Source organism: Melospiza melodia, chromosome 4, assembly GCF_035770615.1.
Source record: "Melospiza melodia melodia isolate bMelMel2 chromosome 4, bMelMel2.pri, whole genome shotgun sequence".
Taxonomy (NCBI): Eukaryota; Metazoa; Chordata; class Aves; order Passeriformes; family Passerellidae; genus Melospiza; species Melospiza melodia.
The window spans coordinates 71,479,653-71,497,057 of NC_086197.1; the positions used below are offsets into that span (position 1 = coordinate 71,479,653).

A 17,405-nucleotide genomic window follows, 5' to 3' on the forward strand; every position below is an offset into this window, starting at 1 on the left:
ACAGACTACTACCAAGTTCTTTCTGATGAAAAATAGGAGTATTTTGTTCTGAAGAAGGCCATGCAAATATTGATCTTGGGGAAGTGTCTTCCTCTGCAAACTGCTTTTGGGCTTGCATTTCCACTAGGTCAATTCCAACTGAAAAATTAAGGTGGAAAAAAGGAGGGATCTAAGCAGCTCTTCCTCAGCCCATTTCAGTTGGAGATGCAGTAGTGTAAGAAGGCTGAGACTTAAACTGCAATGATTCTCAACAGCTCACACCATAAGGAGGATCTCTCTGAAGAGACAGGCCAGATAATTAGGCAGTACAATGCTTACCTAGTCAAAGCACATTTCTCCTGCCCATGGAAGGCCTGTTGCAAGTTCTAAGAAGGCAAACATGCCAGCTTAACATGAAAGATCGAAAAGCTCTGGAGCAGTATATCCCTAATCCTCTTGCTCCTACGAGAGACTTCTTTTTCAGAAGGATAAATTTCCGAAGGGAACCAGGTATTCAAGATCTTACCAGCTCATCCTTTACCATCTCAAGACACCCACTCACAGACATCAGAGGATGCTCCAATATTTCTTCACTAGTGTGAATTGCTCAGTAACTTTATCAATAGACACTACTTGACATTATCAGCAGTACCAAGGAGCACTGGTCCTCAGAACACAAAATGTAAGATAGGCTACTGCTGACTATAAATTTAATAGGGTCATACAGCAGAAATGTAATACTTGGCTCATAACTATACCACCAGTCTGTTGCTCATCTAAAAAGTATTCCTTCCACTTTCTAGCTCTAGTTGTATCTCCCACCTCAGCTGCAAGGTTGGCAAAACTATCTCTAATGACTTCAAAGTGCAAATAAAATTACCTCAATCTTCAGAAAAACACAGATACAACTTATACTGTGGATGACCAAGAATATTTTATTTGTTGTGTTCTTTCCAGACGCCTTTATGTCTACAAAGTAAGGTACCCATGCCATCATAATATTATTACATCCCCCAAAATCATACGTATAGGTATCCAGCTAGACAGATCTGACTTCAGTATTAAAACATCCTTAAGAAATATTCTTCTGCTTTCTATACAATGTGCAGGGAAGTAAACACACTTACCTTATTGATTCAACTGGGACAGTTCTTGACAGAAGGTAGACTGAAGAACAGGGATGTTGCAAAAAAAGGTGCAATAAAATACTCTGCCCAACAAGTCAGAAGTACCTTGTTTACTTCAGTTTGACAAACATTTACAGACTTTCTGCTGCTCCTGCATGACCTCTACTAAAGCAATAGACAATCTAGTGATACTGCTAAAAATCGAAGGAAAAGATGTCAGTTTACACCACTCAGGAACCAGGCACGACAATTAACATCTGTTACTGCTTCCTATTTGAGGAGTTAAGAGTAGAAAAGCTATGTGAAGAATGGCACTACCAAATCCTCATTTCCAAATATGGCACCATACACATACCCTACAGGGCATGTACAGGGCAGGCCCCTCTTCCTTCAGTATTAATATTCAGACATAATCTCAGGGCAGGATTTCCAGCTGCACCCACCAGCGGCGCGGTTTCTGCAGCACCAACGCAGATGCTCAGCGAGCCGGGCTCAGTGCAATCTCACCCCAAGGTACAGGAGAGCTGCTGCACTCCTGTGCACAACCCTGTCCAGAGGACCTCAAAGGGCCAGTCTGCTGCCCAGCTGCCCACATCCTTCAGCAACTACACACATCAGCAGTGAGAAATCAGCTAGCCATTGCAAACACCAGAAATCACAGGCAGCAAAAGCAATTTGGCCACACCCTTTCTCCTAACCTAATATAAGAAATTCCAAGCAGTATATAGGGATCTGACTTTCCTGAATTTACATTCCTTTAAAGCTATCTTGACCTAATATAAGAAATTCCAAGCAGTATATAGGGATCTGACTTTCCTGAATTTACATTCCTTTAAAGCTATCTTGCTGGCTAATTAGGGCTGATTTCTTAGGCCTTGAACCCTCAATATCAAAAAGATTTTCAAGGTATCACACAGTGGTATCACTGCTTTTTTATACTATCACAGCTGGTGTCAAGCAGAATTATATCTTAGCACAGACAGGTCTTGACATCTGAAATATAATTCTAGCGATGCTGGTTGAAGAAAAAGCATCTAGCCCAGCCCATACCTTTTCAAACAGCTGCTGATCAACAATTCCAGCAAGACAGTTGGGTGGGACCAGACTGCACACACCCCAGATCACCACAAAGAAGCAAAGAAGTTAAAAATCCTATTAAGCTATATTTACAAATGCCACCTCCCTCTGCAATTATGATGGAGGACCATGACACCAAAGGAGAGCAAGGTTTATCAACAGAACTTCATGCCTTCATCTTTAGTGTCTTTTGAAACGATACAATAGATGTAGCTGAAGGGCATGGCATTTTTTCTTCATTATTCAAAAGAAAAGACTGGCATATATAGCAACTAGCTGCAGATAATAAAGGCTGAGCCTTTAACAATCAAGTTAGAAGGAGGTAGGGAACAGTCTGCACACTGTGCAATGAGCTTAAGATCTCAAACATTTTTTATGCTCAGTGACCAAGACAAATCTGCACCATGTCCACAGAGAGGAAAAAGCGCCAACCCTTCAAGGGCTCAATGGCAGTGAATACAGCAGCTATGTGAGAACTGTCTTGGCCCTGCCCATGTCAGACAGACACTTGAAGCATGCCCCACCTGCCAGCTCAGACCCCTCACTGCCCACCTATTTGGCAGATCTTTTATTTTAAGTATAGATCCTTTCTTGGACACAAAATGACTTTTGATAGTAACAGGTATTTTTCACAAAAAGTTAAGCTTAAGAAGAAAAAAACTCAAGAACTACCTCTTTACTTTTAAGAGGAAAAACCCCAACAGAAGGACAAGCATTGCCTTGAAAAATTGATGTCACAGGATCAAGTGAGAGGGAAATATATTGTGCAAGTACACGAAGTCAATAAATCTTTCAACAGCTGAGGAGTGGTCCCTCCCACCCTGTTCCAGACGCCTCCTAGGGAAGGTCCCCAGCCCATGCCCTGTGGAGCAGGAAGGCTGTTCCTGAAGCCCACGGACCTGCATGAGGACATGCTCCATCTCTGCACATCGCAGACTGTGGGCAGCATCGAGGAGGGAACACCCTACCGATGTGAAGAGCACACCAGCATCATTTTAAAAAGCAGACTTCAGATGTTGCATAGCTTTTTAAATGCCGTGTTTCACGGTCACATCCATCCCTGGATTTATTGCAATTTATATATTATGCAATATTTTCCCCGACAGCACTCAGAAGGATGCGCACCAAGAGACCCACACCCCACTGCCATGGCGCTACTCTCCCCATCTCTGTTCCACCCAAGACACTGCCAGAAGGAAAACGCTAGGCGAGGAAACTCGAGGGGTCTGGAAGCGCTGCTGGCTCAAGCCAGGATCTGCCGGCGCTGTCCTTGGCACAATAGTTGGATGCGATACAGCGGGCGATGCGAGGCTGAAATACTTCCTGGGATGGCTGAATGGGCTCATTCAATAGTCAAGGGTAATTCTTTATTAGCCATCTTCTACAGCCCAGCACAGAAACTACAGCCCTGAGGCGAGGGTGGGAAACACCAGCCATGTGCCTCAAGAAAGGGGTATGCCTTAGCATTGTCTCTCGCCTCAGTAATTGACAAGCTTTTTTTCTTTTTTTGTCCTCCCTTTCCCCTTCCCTCCCCCCCGGGCGTTCCCCGAAGCCGGCGGAGGAAGGGAAGGTGCCCGGCCGGGGCCGGGCTGTGGAAGAGCCGCCGCAGCTGCCGTCCGGCCCGGCCCCTCGGACCCACCGGCGCCGCTCGGAGCGCTGAGGGAGAAAAGCCTCCGCCGCCCTCTCGCCGCTCCCTCCCGCCCCGAAGTTCGAGCAACTGGGACCGGCCGGCCCACCGGCGCTGGGGGCTCGGCCGGCAGCCGGGGAAAGGGGCCGGCAGGACGCCCGGCCCCCGCGGCGCTTTCCCCGCTACCTCCCCGCGCTTACCTTTCACTTGACTTTCATACTCCGCTATAATCTCTTTGTCCTTTTTGAATCTGCTCGGGGTTGACATTATCCACTCGCTTCTTCTGCCTCTCCGCCCCGTTCTAAATTATTATCACTAATTGTTCTTGTTTATCTGGAGGTGCTCCCAAGTTGTGTCAGGCGGCCGCAAGCCCGAGCGAGCCGGAGAGGCGGCGGGCGCTGGCCCCGCGGGAGCGCCGCCGGCACCGGAGGCGGTGAGGCGAGGAGCGGCGATCAGACTAACCCCGGCGCAGGCACCATCGCCTCCCGGCACCGCCGCCGGCAGCAACGCGGTCCGCGGCCCGGGGCCGCCGCAGGGCGGGGCGGCGGAGCAGCGGCCGCGGGGCACTCTCTTCCACTAGGCGAGGGCGGGGGCCCGGCGGCTGCGCCCCACCATTGTTATCTGTCCGCACGCACCCGGGAGAGGGGAAGGGAAGCAGGGAGAGAGCGGTGGGCGGGAGGCAGGCGGCCGCGCTCGGTCCGTACGCCAGAGACACTGGTCACTGCTGCCGCCGCGCTCGCCGGGCTGAGAACTCGGGGCCGGCGCCCCGCCGTGACTAACCCCGGGCGGCAGCGCCGCGGCGCATGTCCCAACCTCGCGGAGCGAGCAGTCGCCGGCTCGGGGCGGCTCCCCCGCCGCGCCCTGGAGAGGTGTCTCCAGGAATAAACTTCTCCCCGCCCTCCCGCCACTGTCTCCTCCCTTCCTGCCTGCCCGCCCGCCTCCGGTCCTTGCTCGCCTTGTCCGCCCGCTCCGCCTCCCCCGCCCCGCCGGCAGCCGCTCACCGCCCCGGGCCGGACCCGTGGGTGCAGCGCCCGCTTGCCCGGCCGGCCCACAGCCGGAGGCCCAGCAGGCCTGGGGGCCTCGGGCTCGGGTGGGGGTGGGAGGAGGGACACGCCCGCCCCGCCGCCCCCATCGAGCACATGGTGGCCGGATGCTCTCGGGGGACAGGGGTGTGAGGCCGCGGTGCGGTTACAGAAGGCCCTTGATCCGGCGGGGAAAGTTAAAGCCCCGTGCTGCCGTCAGCGCCGAGCCGCCCGGGGCGGAGGAGCCCGGAGGGGACGAGTGGCCTTTGGGGACACCATGTGCCTCCCCAGTGCCTCCGAAGACAGGGCACAGCTGCGCCGGTGTGCGTAGGGGTCCGGACACAGGGAGCCAGAGCTTGGCAGCGCCCAAGGGAAGAGCTGCACCCTCAGCACGGCAGGTCTCGTTTCCACCGCCCTTGTCCGCCCGGTGCTCCCCTGCGGATGCAGCTCGTTCTCCAGGGCAGGAGCGCCTGTGTGGGGCATTCCCCGCATCTGCGGGAAACAAGCAAAGCAGGGCTGGAGGCCTCTCAAAATGATGCTCCCTTGAGGTGCTGTGCATGGCACACACGGGGCTGACCCTGATGTCTGATAGTCGCGTTCAATGTCAGCCTTAGAAGGATGGATTCTAGCCCAGCAAGCAGTGGTGCACAGCCCTCCCCAAAAAGCTAGGGCTGGGAAAAGGGGAAGATAATCCAGAAGGGCAGGAATAGCTGAAATTTGGAGCATGGGGCCAGTTGTTGAAAGGGTGTAAGTGACCCTGGCATACCCTTGGTCTGGGGTACCTCCAGCTACGGTGGGGGCAGCCTCCTCTGCCTGAAGAGCTGGAACTTGGTTCAGCCCTTGGAGGCTGTGGAGGATGAGAGCTGGCTGCCAGCTCTGCAGGTGCAGTGAGACCATGGCTGCAGGAGTCAAACACAGTGATAGGTGCAGTGAGACCATGCCTGCAGGAGTCAAGCACAGTGGTTCACAGAGCTGGTAGCCACGCTTCTCTAAGGTCCCCGGCTGCAATGTTGGAGATGCACAAGGGCTCAGGTGTGGCTCAGGTTGTACAACCCATTTTTCTTTTTCCCCCGACTGCTCTGAAACTTTGCTTTTGCAAAAGAGCTTTCTGAAAAAAGTAAACATTGAAAAAGCAGAATGATGGACACTGCTGCCTTGTGATGAGCAAAGAATGTGGCTGTCATTCATGGGTCAAAGCCAAAAGTCAAAACAGGGCACAGCTTCAGACTTTGAGGTTCAGGGAGGTCAGCTCTGAGGAGCTTAAAAGCAGGCAGGGGACATTCTGGAGACAGAGGGCTCCATTGATATCAGGTATGTCCAGGAGTGATTAAGCAAAGATGCACACTATTTACAATGAAATTCCAAAGATAGTGGCTGTATAATTTGTGTGGTGGAAGTTCCCAGAGATCCTGTCCTGGACAGCTAGCTCTGATGCTGCCAGGACCTGACTCTTAGGGACAAACAAGTGAATTGTGGGAAAATCTGCAATTGGAAAGGCTCAAGAGATTTGAGCTTGAGTGCTGGGGGGACCTGGTGCTCAGAGAGGAATGGCACAGTTAACTTTACTCATGCAGACATTCTTGCTTGTGTTTATATTTAATTCTTATAAGCATGTTGCCTTGGTCTTACAGTTGGTCACTTCCACACCTCTGCATTTCAGCAGTAATTGTACATCTGTCCTTTGCAGTTCATCTTTCATTAAGTACCATGTTCTTCCTGCCAGGGGATCAGGGTAACAGGATTCCTGTTCCCTTTTCCATCTTCATGTTTTGTTCTCTGTAATTTTATTATGTTTCTTCCTCTTGCCCTCCCAGTGCAATCTTTTTCCACTCTGATCCCAATCCAGATCACCTAACACTGTCTTAGTACAGGAGGTTATTGTTTAAAACCAATTTAAAAATTTAGGTTGGATAGTCAAATTACATCCCTTGAATAAGAAGCCCAGCCTCAAAAGAGCAGTCATCTCTGTAATCCCAACCACTTTGATTTTCATCTCAACCTTTGATGCCAGCATCTTGCTTCCTGGCTGTTTGAGTCCATCTGTTTGGCTGGGGCCTGGCTGATTTACAAGACAGTAGGCCATTTTCCCTGGGAACATGAGGCACTAGCTGGAGATTAGCTGTAAGTCTTGTCTGGTCTTTCAGAGCACTGTGTTTTTACAAACAGGGCAGGGAACAGTGCTCAAGTCCCCTTCTACCCTGTGTGAGGTTATGCAGGCACCTCCAGCCAGGCCCGTCCCTTTGTCCCTTACCTAGGGGCACACAAACCATGTCAAAATGTGGTTGAAGGTGTAGAAATGTTCTGTGCATCCTCTCCCGAGTCCTGAAGGATGCAGCCCTCTCTTACCACTGAGCCTGTGCTGGAAAGACTGTGAGGAGAAGGGAGCAGAGAGAGGCTGAATGCCCATGCCAACACCATCCATTCCCTCTGCACTAGATCCTTCATCCAAAGGATCAGCCTGGATCTACAGAGCCAAAAGAGAAGCTGCAGACAGATTATGTTACTGCTTGAGAAGATGAAGAAACCACCTTTGGGCTCTGGAGACTGACCTCCCTGTATTCAGCCATTTCAACTCAGGGCTGTGTGTCCATAGCAAGACCACTGAGGACGGGTGGGCCAGGGACCCAGCAGGCTTGAGTGTGCCAGGCTTAGAGCTGCACAGATTCTGGATCCCTGAGTTAGGGTTGGACTCCAGGACAACCAGGATTGAGCTAACTGAGAAATCTGATTTTGGCCCCCTGTCCCTGTTCTCCCCCTGCTTACTGAGCCCCCCCTCCCCCCCTCCCCCCCTCCCTGCCCCGCTCTTCTTTAGGGATTGGCAAAGGATTGTGTGTTATTACATGGGTGTAATCTTCTTTTAAGATGTTCATGGCAGCTCAAGTCTCCAGACTCAATTCCGCACTGATTTACACAGCCTGCAATCCCATTGTGAGGGTGGTGATTGCACAGGAGCAGACCCTGCCTGGGCTCTGCAATGCCACGTTTGAGGTGACTTACAGGACACAGAAGATTATTACAGAAATGCCTGTCATCTGAGGCCTGTTCCCAAAGATCCCCACAGAGTTCCCATGAATTTTGAGAGCAGTGAGTACTAGAGCTGTGGAACAGTCTTGTTATATAAATCCCTGTGCACTCATGAATGATACTCGAGAAATCATGTTTATCCAGTGTTCTATGTGCTCTTAACTTACTGCTTGCAGAGCATATCAGGTCTTCACAGGGAGAATGCTATAGACATTTAAAAAGTATTAAGATAAAGCTGATGGAGAGCACGTATGTTGTTGCAAGAGACTGAGTTGTATCAATAATGCAGTGTAGTACAGTACTGTTGTGGTACAGTTCTGGTGCAGGGTTTGTGGACTGTACCTCAGTGTATGGAGTTAGATAATCTACTCCACCGGGGAATTGGAAAACCTGAATTATGTATGATAGAAGAGAGATGTGTTTATTCAGAGAGCAGTTCCTGCAATACTTCATACACTTAGTGCAAAAAGGAAGTAACACAGGCATGTTTGATTCTGCTTGCTTGAGAACTTCATTATTGCATTTCATTTGCACAGCCTGATGAGCTGTGCAGTATTTGGTTTCTTCAGCTGCTAATAAAAACAGTCCATATAACTGATTGCTGGAATATCATTGAGCTATTCTCTGTGAGTACATAATGAAACATTATTGACCCCCTTAAACAATAAAACCTTACACTATTTTTTTTAGTCAGAAAAGAAGACAAATAATTCATTTTGCGTTATAATTGCAGTCAATCAGTCATTTTACAATTGGACAGTAAGTGTCTAAGTGAAAGACCAAGCTTTAATTGAAACAATGAAACATTTGATTGTTACTGAAAAATCAGTAAGAGGCACCATTGAAAGAGCTCGTTCGAATGTTTGTCACTGATAAGATGCACATTTCTAAAGAATCAAATCTATTTGCTTTGGAATGAGATTATTTTAGCAAATACAGTCGCTTATCTAAGATGTAAAACCAGTGAGGCTTTTTTTCTCTCCCCTGCCCCCAACCACTGCAGCTCTTAATGCTGCTCCGTGCTTATAAACTCCTGAAACATGGAGATGAAATCTGGGCTTATGGGGTTTGTCATAGACTGCAGAACAGTCAGGACTTCACCCTGGCTGACCTGCAAGCAGAAGCAGATCCAAAGCAATCAACTGCACCTTCACAACAATGAAATGAAGACTATGAGCTGCCCAAACTTTAGTAGTTCAGGAGAGACATTTCCCTTACCCAAGTTTCTCTGTGAGCCTAAGCTGTCACTCAGCTTTCATTGCCAGGAATAATACTCTGACCACTGGCATTGTAAGGGCAGGTGTACACAATTTCTTCCAGACACAGGAAGAAGGGGCATTCTTGTTCCTCAGTAAGAGTGTCTACAGGTGCAGTATGTAGAATTGGTTATGCTGGAAGTTCATGCTATACCTTGTCCATGACCATTTCCAAGCCCTAGGCTTTATTACATACCACCTCAGGTTACTTTTTTTGTCCATTATGCTGAGTTTTTTTAGAATCTAATGATCAGGATGTCCATTTTGTGGGCTTCACATGCCCTGATTTAGGCAACTGAAGTCATATGCCCAATTGAAAGGAGGGCTCCTCAGTATGAAAGAGACATAGACCTCTGGGAGAAAGTCCAGTGGAGGACTACAAAGATGATTAAGGCACCTCTGTTACAAGGACAGGCTGATAGGGTTGGGCCTGTTCAGCCTCAAGAAGAGATGATGGAGTGGGGACCTCATCAGTGTCTGTAAATATCTGAAGGGAGGGGTATCAAGATGATGGAGCTGGGCTCTTCTTAGTGGTGCTGAGAAATAGAACAAGAGGCAACAGGCAGAAACTGATGCACCTGAATATGAGGAAGAACTTCTTTTACTGTGAGGGTGACTGTGCCCTGGAACAGATTGTCCAGAGTGGTTGTGGAGGATGATACTCAAAAGCTGTCTGGACACAGTCCTCAGTAACTCTGTCTGAATAGGGAGATGGGACTAGATGCTCTCCAGTGGTCTCTTCCAACTGTACCCATTCTGTGATTCTGTAATTTAACCATCATTGGTTAAATTTTTAACCTCCTTCAAAAGTCAATCAAGAGAGGTGGGCATCTGAAATTCACTTATTTTAGATAGTTAATTTAGTATAGATTTTGTTCCCATTTTCCTTAGTGTCATAACCAGAGGTCATATAAGACAGAAATTATATCCTCTTCATAAAACCTGAAAGTAATATGCTGAATCTTAACAACAATTAGGAATATTTATAGTAATTTGCTGCTGAGTAAAATGCACAGCTAAGGGTATGCAGACTGCATTTGCTCATTTACTAATTGCAGTCACATTGGAAAGTAATCCTGCTGGCCGGTCATCTGAAGGAGGATTCAGGAAAACAGCCACTAGGTAACGTTTTCTGTATATGTGTGTGCGTGCATGGGCATATACAGCCAATTTGCCATGTTCAAATGTGTGCAATAGCTCTCTCAGCATGAAATGCATCTGAATCCAGTGGAAAATTGTTCACATAGCAGAAAAAAAAAAATCTTCCAAATGAAATCACTGACTTGAAATGTTAAGAGATGCTTCTGGTTCAATAAGGTGAGATTTCAGTCCTGGAGGACTGAAAGAGTCTGGGACTTGAATAAGCCTTGTGTTTCTTCTAAATCAAAAAGAAATGCACCAAACCCAAACCTTCTCACATTAGTTTCATTGCTATTTTGTTTGAAGACATTAATGAGACTTAAATAAGTGGTTGATATGTTAATATTTAGTTCTTTGGTTTTACAATTCTGAAGTGTATCTTAATGTTTCCTTGTTAACTTGTTAATTTTGAGCAGTGCTAATAGGATCAATGACATAACTAACATATAGAAAGTAATGAGGCTACTTTATGCCTTCTACTATTGTTAAGAATATTATCCTTTTTTATATGGTATTGCTATTCACTTCCCAACTAGTAATTAGAAGGAGGAATGAATTCCAAGTAATAACTTTTGCACTTAATGAGAAGAGACTGAGGCAGTCTTGCCTTTTGGAAGGAGAAGAAATATAGAAATAATTGCATCCTCACTGCAGGGTTTGTGTTCTCTGTGGGGCTACTTTTGTTCTGTTGGTAGCCTTTGAGACTCTAGTATTCTGCTTCTGAACATAATGAGCTGAATGCCTAATTTGTAAGCTTTACACACCTTATACCTGCCAGCTTACATACACTGGCATTATTCTGTATCTTTATCTTACTTCTTAAATTTAAGAGTATATTGTCCAGAGAAGCAGGAAGATTGTTTTTGGTTTGGCTTTTCTTTCTAAGGCTGGTAAGGGAACACCAGTGTATTTTGAAAGAACTCTTCCAAGTGAGCATAAGGAGCTGTGTTAGTGGTATTTAAAGTCTTTGATGAGCAGATAATTGCAACTCTGATAAGCATCTTTTGGGTTTAAATTTTCTGCTTGCATTGTTTGTGTTTGTTCTATCCATTCTCATCTAAAAATGAAATGCTTCTGCTACTTTATTTATTCCTGACCTTCTCATGCTAATGGTTTTGAGTGGAGAACATTAGAAGCTGGGTTATGTTTAAAAGGAGAAGGAACTGCTTGAAGCAGCATCAGATAATTAAGAACATCACATTTTTAAAAATCAGTCCTACCTACTTCATCATGCTGCTGTTATCTGACTTTAACTGGAATGCTTCTATGAATAAGGCTGCTGGATTGTACCCTCAGGACTTAGATAGGGGAACACAACTGCCAGTCTTGCTATCCTTATATGGCCTTCATGGGCCATCCAGGAATCTCAGCTTTCTGGGCTGCTTCTGTCTGTGCCAGTAATTTAAAGGCTGCAAATCGCCCTCATTTGTCTCAAAAGGGCATTAATTTTGAAGCCCAGCAATGACACTTCAAATGTCAGCCTTGTTCATTTTCTCAGAAGCATCCAGCTAGTCTACTTATTCATTAATGTGGCTGGCTGGGTGGGAACAGCTGCAGTCTATCTGCCTGAAAAAGTGCCTGGCTATTAATGGTCTATGCAGTGTGCTGTCCTTTCTCTGATTAAGCCCCTTGGTCTACCCTCTGGCCGAGCCCTTGCCTGAGAAAAAGGCATATACAGAGGGAGGCAAATGTGGAAAAGGAAGGTTACTTCTGTGGCATCTTCTCTTTTGATTGGTGATAGCATGATGCTGCTTTCCTGAGGTTTTTTTTTCTCTTAGCTACTTTTGCCTTGGACAAAGACAAACCAGACTCATGCAGGAGGGGTGGTGATACCTGGGACTCAATGATCCTTGTGGGTCCCTTCCAACTCAAAATATTCTGTGATCCTACATGGAAATGCTGATGCCAACATAACTGAGTCTTAGACTGTGAAATAGAGGTAGGAAGGGATACATCTCCAAGATGGGTCTGAGGACACCCAGAATCTCTACATTTTGCTTAATACCACTTTAATTTCGCTCAAAATCCCAGCTGCTAGCATGGCCAGAGAGCACTCCAGGGTAAGTTGGGTGGTGTCAGCTGGAACAGTCTCAGGCTGCAGAAGGAATTGAATCCAGACCTGCTTCTAGGGCTCTGCTGTCCCCTTGTGTTAAAAGACCTCAGGATGTCCTTCTTCTGCCACTGGATTTTAAAAGACAAGGATTAACCTGAAAATTGTTCTTTTAGGTGTTTGATACTAATATGACTTTGTACAGAGAAGGTGCTTCTTGCTGCAGTCTCAGTCTCTGGGTGGATTTTGAGGTGTCAATGATTCCTCAGCCAATGCCCTAGTCCCTGCTGCAGAGGTGTGGAATCACTGGGTGCTTTAAAGTGCCCATGTCCTTTGTTAAACCTGGCTTTCTGTCACATCCTCAGGTTGCAGCTGACCCTCTCTGCACACCCGGGCTGCTGTCTCTCATCAACAGGAGACACACAGTAGCTCAAAGGTAAAATACAATGATCTTAGCCTCACAACTGTGGCTTCAAGGTAAAGCTTTTAAGCTTTTATGCCAGTGTCCAAGAAGATGTGTCTCACATGGAAGAAAATCAGTAAGGAGTTCCGGAGCAATCTTTTAGTTTCATTTTTGGCAAGACTAAGAACATTTCTTAGTCATAGTTCCCTTTTGTTATTTCTGTTCAGCCACCCAATGTCACAATAATTGGGTGTGCAAATATTGCAAACTGCGCACAGGCATTTGTCTCCAAATGAAGTTATTTTTATAAAGTCTGTATCTCAGACATAAAACCAAAAGCTTTCTGTTAATATCAACTGCTTCAAAAATTCATTTTGACCAAAGTTACTATCTGTTTAAAGTGATTCATAGTTTTCAAAAGCATAAAACGAAAGATGTGTAGAAAATCCTTCCTGGGGGCCTCCAGGGCAGTTTCCAGCCGAAGCTGTTGATATGAGATGTCACAGCTCCCTCCAGCGGGCTACTTCCAAGAGGAGGATTCTGCAGGCACCAACCCAAAGCTTCCAAACCTCAAACAGAAAATATTCAAACTATTTTTTTAAGCATTTTTTCCCCTGAATGTAGTAGCTGATTCTCCCTTCTCACAGTATAATAATATTTGAAGCAAAGACTTGGATAAAATCTGAGAAAATTAACGTACATGGACCAGATTTTCATATAGACTCAAACCAATTATTTCCTGTTGACTGCCATGTAAATACAGTTTTTCATTTGGAGTAGGGTGGCATGGCCTGTGAAACTACAACATGTGAGTTGTAGTAGGAGAAGGAAGGTTTCCTATGTTTATATTCTCCAAGTCATCATTCTCGAACATCAAACTACTGCAAAGTTCAACACAAATGACATCATCTGAACATATGTGACTCCATGTAGGTTTGTTTTCATAACATGGATTACTGGTACTTATGGACCTTCACAGGAGCTGATGCCTTCTTTTATGAGTTTTCAAGTGTGGCAGTGGATGAAGCCATGTCCATGGGAATGACAAAGTCTAGTCCAACCTAAGGAACAGATCCATAATGGAAATGTGTTCTTTCTTTCCAAGAACCTGAAAACACAGAACAGTTATTTTGGGAGATTTCCAATAATTCTAATTCTTAGTGTCTTTTTTCTTGGGAGATGATGTCTTGTGACATAAGCACGTTATAAATATTTTAATTTTCACAAATACTGTAAACCACAACATCTATGTTAATAATTTTAGATTGATTATTTAATATTATTATTTGATATTAAAAGAAAAGTAATGAAAGGAGTTTAATGCAGTTCATTACTACTCCTTTCCAATCAACTTCTGTTCACATTACTGACTCCTTAGTAGTGTTTCAAGCTGTAGGTTTAAAAATGGGCTTGCAGCTGATGGATAGTGCTGGCAAACCAAGGAATGGATTGAGCATGATGGTTATAGATAGGTGGTGGCTGAGCCTATAAGAATCTGCATTAGATACAATGGTATCAGCATCTGGAGACACAACAACAGCACTACATAAATCATGTGCAGTGTTGTATGTTCTCAAATATATAATATGTTGCCTGGCAACCACATGTATCTCAGCTTGGAAAAGTAACTGTTTTTAATTATGTCCCTGTGATGCTGTATGACCACAGAATTAAGAACACTGAATCTGCCTGATTTTTTTGAAGATGACATTTATTAAAAAATTATGCTCCTTTTTGAATCATCAATATGTCTTGCCTCAATCAAGCATTCTGTGCTTCTGGTGTTTTTCCTAAGCATACTCTACAGTATTGCACTCCGAGGATAATTATGCAGAACATGTCTTCTTTTCCCTGAATAGTTCAGGATTTATAGAATTTATAAAGCATCCTTCATGTAGTCAGGGCCTACTGCTTCTTTTTTTTTTCTCTGTAAGGATGTGCTTACATCTCTCAGCTCACAGAGACAAGAAATTTGGGTTGCGTGGCTCTCCTGTGGCTTGGACTTTATCTTGTGTAAGGAAAGGCACTAATATACAGACCAACTTGGCACATACCAGTAGTTTACAACATCTTTCAGCTGGATTTAGGTAAGCTAAGTACACCTGAAAAGCTGGATCCCATATATATACTATATTCCCAGATTTCTGTAAACAGTAATTCCTGCACTGTTAAGAGTGGACCACATTAGTAAAACATTTGCAAAGTCATGGAGCTGAGGCACAGCCTTCAGTGTACTATCCTCTGCAAAGAACATACCTGGAGAGGAAATTGTAAATATCACCCATCTTTGCAGGTCCAGCCTCAGTAGGAAAGGACTAAATAATCCCCTGGAGCACACTGCCTGGGACACCCTGCACCATGGGAGTCTCTCTCTGTTCAAACCCCCTTTGAGTGGATTAGGAATAGCTCTTCTATTTTAGGGGTGAATACTCCAGCTGGAAGGTGAGTTATAGAAATGGTGTCACAATTTCACAGCTCTGTGGGGCCTTAAATAAACTCTGAGATACCTGTTTGGACTGAACCTCTGAACAGACTTAAAGAGATGCTTAGTTGCTCATAGGCAATAAATCTCAGATGCATGGGGATTTGAGCTACACCAAACAAATATTTTCAAGTGGCACGGACAAATTTCTAGTGAGTCAGGGTGCCTCCAGCATTACTAACCACCTGCTGCAGAGTCCTTTGAATTGAATTCTTGTACATAGGTATTCCATTCTATGTTATTTGTATATTTTATCAAACACAATTTTATTTTATTGATTTATTTTTTTACATGATCCCAAGTCCCTATGGGGACTGTGCTCTTTTTATGTTTTAACGCTTAATTGTCCATTAAGAAACCGTCAAGAAATAACTGAGATGACTCCTTCTAAAAAAATAGCCCTAGCAGATCATCTAAGAGGGGATGGCATTAAGAGTAGTCCCTCAAATCATTCTCAGTTCTGTACAGCTTTTTCACTGTATGGTTACATAGGAACAGAAATTTCCTCAGGTACTATTGCTTCAGACTCAGAATATTAGACATTAATTTTATATTACACTTTCTGGCTTTTTTTTTCTTTTGTGTATGGAGTCCTTACCTAATTTGAAAAAATGTAGGAAATGCACTTAATATGAATATGAACATATACTTTTATTAAACATATGAACTTTATTAAACTCAGCACCGGCCCAGGTTGCTCAGGGAGGTTGTGGAGTCTCCATCCTTAGGATTAATAAGATATTTGAACATGGTCCCAAGCAACCAGCTACAGGTGGCCCTGCTTGAGCAGGGGGGTTGGACTAGATGGCTTCCAGAGGTCCCTTACAACCTCAGCCATTCTATGATTCTGTGAAACATACAGTGAAGGGACCCTGATCAGAAGACCCAATTACTAACTGTCCCTTCCTGTCCCTTTCCCCAGACCTTCTCAGCTAACTTGAAAATACCTACAGAGAAAGAAAATCAGTCTCAAGATCCAAATCCATGGCACTAGGACACAACTCTGAAGCTGGCAAGTTCAGCCTGTGGAGCAGAATGAAAAAGCCCATCCTTAAATCCAGAGTCTGATGGGCAGTTTTCCAAGCAGTCACAACGAGCTGGGGGACCAGCAGCTGATGCATCCCACCTGGCCAGTCAGGCCAGAGCAAGATAGAACCATCTAGCAAAAGATTTTTTTTTTTTTTTGGTTGAGAGTTAATTGCTTTGGTTTCCAATTGTATTAGATTGGGAGGACTTTATATTGATTTTCCTGAAGGAAAATGTGAAGAATAGATAAAAGATCATCAGTGCACTTCAGAAACTGTCTTTTGTATTTGTCAGGTTGGTCCGATGTAAGATTTTAGTCCCTACCATTCAAGCACTGCAGTGCCTAATGCCAAGGGCAGTCCTAGCTGTCCATTTGCCTTTCATGGTGCCTGGGGAGAAGTGACTACCCAGGAAATCCAGTGTGCTGTGTGGCAGCTGCCTTGTGTGGGCCAGGAGACACAGCAACGGGAATGAGCCTGGGATCCCTCCTCAGCTCTCCAGTGTGGGTGTCTTGGAGAAAGCACACCTGCCATGGCCTGGGCAATTCACAGCCACAGCTCTTAGTGCCCAAGAATGTAACTAGAAACACCAGACCCTAGGCAACAGCCGGCCAGGGAAGTAGTCTCTGCCCTAGTCATTAAATAAATTTGTGTGGCTGCTCAGACAGGATAATAAGAATCACTGAAGAACAAACAGGCAGGACCACAAGAGAGAAAATGAGAGCAAGTCTTCCTCTGCAGCAAGACTGGTGAGGAATGAGGTGGGAGAGTCACATCTGCTTTATAGACACAATGTGGAGATCAAGTAGAGAAGAGATTCTCTGATTAAAAATGTCTTCAGTGCTGAGGACTTTCAAGATTTAACCTTGAAAATAAGCATCCTGTTTTGGACCTCTAATTTTTCTGCAATAGCAGCAGCTAAAGGGAAGCTTGAAGTTACAGATGAACTTTATGTTATTTTGTAGAAGTAAAACCACAGGCTCTTATAATCCAGGCTTGACTGAACTGCTCAGTTCCTGAAAATAGGTCACAGACAGAATCTGCACTAATTAGGAAAAGTTGGCAAAAACAATCATTGCAAGTTAAAAATGTGTGTCAGATCCATTTTACTTGCATGGTTGATCTGGAGGTGATGTAATGAACAGGTTTTGTATCAAAGGAGTACATACTGAAGAGGATGACTCAGTTCTGGG

At 45.2% G+C, this 17,405-nt stretch overlaps 1 protein-coding gene across 2 annotated transcripts in view; it reads right to left on the minus strand.

The window, feature by feature from the left end:
* Window positions 1-4,215, minus strand: part of SRGAP1 (SLIT-ROBO Rho GTPase activating protein 1) — a 138,361-nt gene extending 134,146 nt beyond the window's left edge. Inside the window, exon 1 of one of the 2 annotated variants that reach the window (XM_063155143.1) lies at window positions 4,011-4,215. In XM_063155143.1, the coding sequence (XP_063011213.1) occupies window positions 4,011-4,077 (67 nt within the window). In that variant the 5' untranslated portion in view covers window positions 4,078-4,215. The remainder of the gene's footprint in view (window positions 1-4,010) is intronic. The other variant, XM_063155144.1, reaches the window with a different exon arrangement.
* Between the last annotated feature and the right edge of the window lie 13,190 nt (window positions 4,216-17,405).